Raw genomic sequence first — 3,267 nt, 5'->3', positions numbered from 1 at the left:
AAGAGCTAGTCTTCTTGTACTTGGGTCGGTATTGTGCCTTTTGTATTTAATTCCGATGCAATTTCTGTGTTTCATCGTCAATAAGAAGGTCAGAGTGATACAGTAAACCTGAAGTGAAGCATCGTAATCTATAACTAGTATCACAATAAAAGTTCAAACATAGACAGTAAGGAGAGTCAGTCTTCTAGTCCTTAAGTCGGCATTGTGCCTTTTGTTTGTATTCCGATGCAATTTCTGTGTTTCATCGTCATTAAGAAAGTCAGAGGGATACAGTAAACCTGAAGTGAAGCATCGGAATCTATAACTAGTGTCACAGGATTGGTTCAAAACATAGACAGTAAGAAGAGTCAGTTTTCTTGTTCTTAAGTCGGCATTGTGCCTTTTCTATTTATTTCCGATGCAATTTCTGTGTTTCGTCGTCAATAAGAAGGTCCAAGGGATACAGTAAACCTGAAGTCAGGGTAGGAATATAAAACTGGACTCACAGGAAAGGTTCAAAACATAGACAGTAAGATGAGCCAGTCTTCTTGTACTTGAGTCGGCATTGTGCCTTTTGTTTTTAATTCCGATGCAATTTATGTGTTTCATCGTTAATAAGAAGGTCAGAGGGATACAGTAAACCTGAAGTGAAGCATCGTAATCTATTACTAGTGTCACAGGAGTAGTTCAAAGCATAGACAGTAAGGAGAGTCGGTCTTCTAGTACTTAACACTCTCTGTACCAGGCCTATTTTATGCACCCGTCCCTAGAAACCGGGCAATTTTACCAATATTAAAAAAATTACTGCATCAAATCTACTGTTTGGATTGTGGCAAATTTGGTACCATCTTGAAGCTGCACATTTCTACTTTAATTCTGAGTGAAAGAAACTACTTTACAATGCACAGCTTTAAGGTACAGTTATAGAAATCACTTAGATGTTTTAAGAATTTAGAAAAAGTCATACGAATAAGGGAATACAATTGTGATTTATTTTTAACCAAAATTGTGGCACTACATTACATGTTTCTGATAGTATACAGTATTACATATAAATTTCACACAGAATCATATTGTTTTTTAGTGTGGAAAATTTTAAAGCAAGGTTCCAGGCAGAGTGCAACGCCACACTGTTCACATTCGTATCGTGTCTCTTTGCGAGAAGCCTTGCCACTCTGTTTCTTGCTCCTGGAACTGCACACGTGACACACACGAGCAGCATACTTCTTAGTAGTTGCAGGTATGTGCTGCAAAAAATGTCTCTTTGTTAGCCGACCTACAGTTCCTTCATTTCTTGGAATGAATTCAAGTGTGTCGTCTTCAACAAGCTGAACTGCAAGCACTGTTATAAAGTCTGTTATTGTAATTTTCTTCCTGTGCACTGCATTGTACAGCCAAAATGCATTTGATACTCCCATAAGCAGCAAATGGAAATATAATTTTCGCCACCATTTCACAGTTCTGTGCTGGAACGGATTGTACTGCAGGCGTTGGTCTCCAATATCCACTCCAATTTTATTGAGGTTGTAATCAAGTACCTGAAGTGGTTTCAATACTACAGACCCATTTCTCTTAGTATGCGTACCAAATGTTGCTTGATGCCTTGTAGACAATGTATACACATCTCTCTTATCTTTCCACTTCATTGCCAATACATTATCTTTACGCCGAAAAGACATTTCGCCCTTTTTCAGCTTAGCAGATACTAAATCTTTAGGCAATCCTTTCCTGGATTTGTTCACAGTACCAACAGCTCCAGTGCCTTTCTCTGCCAGTTGCTGAAATAGCTCTGGACTGGAATAAAATCGATCTAAATACACAGTGTGGCCTTTGTTCAGCAAGCTGCTGTCAGACAACAATCGCAAAATAACCGCAGACGAAGAATTGTCAACAATATGCTTACCAGCATAAACTTCAAAATTTACAACATAGCCACTACTGGCTTCAGCAACAGCATATACTTTCAGTCCATACTTATGAGGCTTATTTTGCATGTAAACACGGAAACTCACACGACCTCGAAATGGGCAAATTCCTTCATCAATTGTCACTTTTTCTGAGGGACGATATGCCTGGATACATCGCTCCTTCAAATTATTATAATATGGCAAAACTTTGTAAAGTGGATGAAATCCATCTTCGCCTGGTTTTTTCTGATTTGAATTGTCAACAAGATGCAAGCATGACAGTATCTGAGTGAAACGCAAACGGCTCATGACATGGGGACAAAAGTTACAACTAAGAACAGGATTAGTGCTCCAATGGTCCGCAATTTTTGGCTTTTTCGAAACACACATGTGGAAAATAATACCCAAGAAACGCCTCATCTCACTTATAGTCACTGGCTTCCACGAACTCAAAACTGAATGGGGCTTCAGATTATTTCCTCTTCTTTTCTTCTGTATTGTCTGTGATGCATACAAATTTGTCTGTCTCTTGAGTTCATTTACGTCACTGTCAGTAAGGAACACTTTACTGCAATCCAGTACAGAACTCGACTCATCAATATCCACTAGTATCTGCCTGGGTGTCGTGTTGACAGGCAGAGGTCGGTAGGTGTCAACTGCAGTCCACTCACTGTCTTTCGGATACGGCACAGCTGCTGGATTTGAAGCAACACCTTCAACATCATTCTCGTCTTCATCTGAAGACAAACTGTCATCAATCTCGTCTTCTAAAAAGAATATCACATTATGTGTAACTACATACATCGTTTACACATGTTCAACAGATATGTGCGTACTGCACAATTACGTGGAAAATTCGGAAATACGTACCTTCAAACACACCATTGCATTCAGAATCGTCTGAATCACTCTCTACATTATCCAGAGTGTCGCTATGATTGATCAAATCCGCAATTTCTGCGTCTGATAAACCGCACCGAAACATGATGACAAACAACTGAATGATATACAGACTGAGAACGCAAAGATAAGTTTTAACATGAATTACAGCGCTGCCGTGACATCTATGGACGCATTTTGTTAATAAACATCTGAAAAACGTATAGCGCTGGCCAAACCCGTAGAAATAACGTTGCAGTGTTTTGAATGAAATTAAATGTAGCGGCCCGTAAATTTTACGGGCTTGGTGATTTTCGCGCGATCCCAGGCCCGTAAATTTTACGGGCTTGGCGCTTAGAGTGTTAAGTCGGCATTGTGCCTTTTGTTTGTATTCCGATGCAATTTCTGTGTCTCATCGTCATTAAGAAGGTCAGAGGGATACAGTTAACCTGAAGTGAAGCATCGGAATCTATAACTAGTGTCACAGGAATGGTTCATAGCA

General features: G+C 39.5%; 1 protein-coding gene across 1 annotated transcript; it reads right to left on the bottom strand.

The window, feature by feature from the left end:
• Positions 1-1,037: 1,037 nt before the first annotated feature.
• Positions 1,038-2,871, bottom strand: LOC124621794 (piggyBac transposable element-derived protein 4-like). The gene is made up of 2 exons (XM_047147226.1): positions 2,757-2,871; positions 1,038-2,653 (listed from the first exon to the last, which is right to left on the bottom strand). Exons 1-2 carry the CDS (start codon positions 2,869-2,871, stop codon positions 1,038-1,040), a joined length of 1,731 nt encoding a protein of 576 aa, XP_047003182.1.
• Positions 2,872-3,267: the final 396 nt, after the last annotated feature.

The sequence above is a fragment of the Schistocerca americana genome, chromosome 7 (assembly GCF_021461395.2).
Source record: "Schistocerca americana isolate TAMUIC-IGC-003095 chromosome 7, iqSchAmer2.1, whole genome shotgun sequence".
In the NCBI taxonomy this organism is placed as follows: Eukaryota; Metazoa; Arthropoda; class Insecta; order Orthoptera; family Acrididae; genus Schistocerca; species Schistocerca americana.
The sequence above is the reverse complement of the archived record's forward strand: the minus strand, read 5'-3'. Positions and strand labels throughout refer to the sequence as shown.

Excerpts from the sequence above, each read along its gene's own strand:
- LOC124621794 (XM_047147226.1), bottom strand. The coding sequence starts at position 2,871 with ATGTTTCGGTGCGGTTTATCAGACGCAGAAATTGCGGATTTGATCAAT. Across the intron at positions 2,654-2,756 it reads ATGCAATGGTGTGTTTGAAG|AAGACGAGATTGATGACAGT; the intron begins GTACGTATTTCC and ends TATTCTTTTTAG.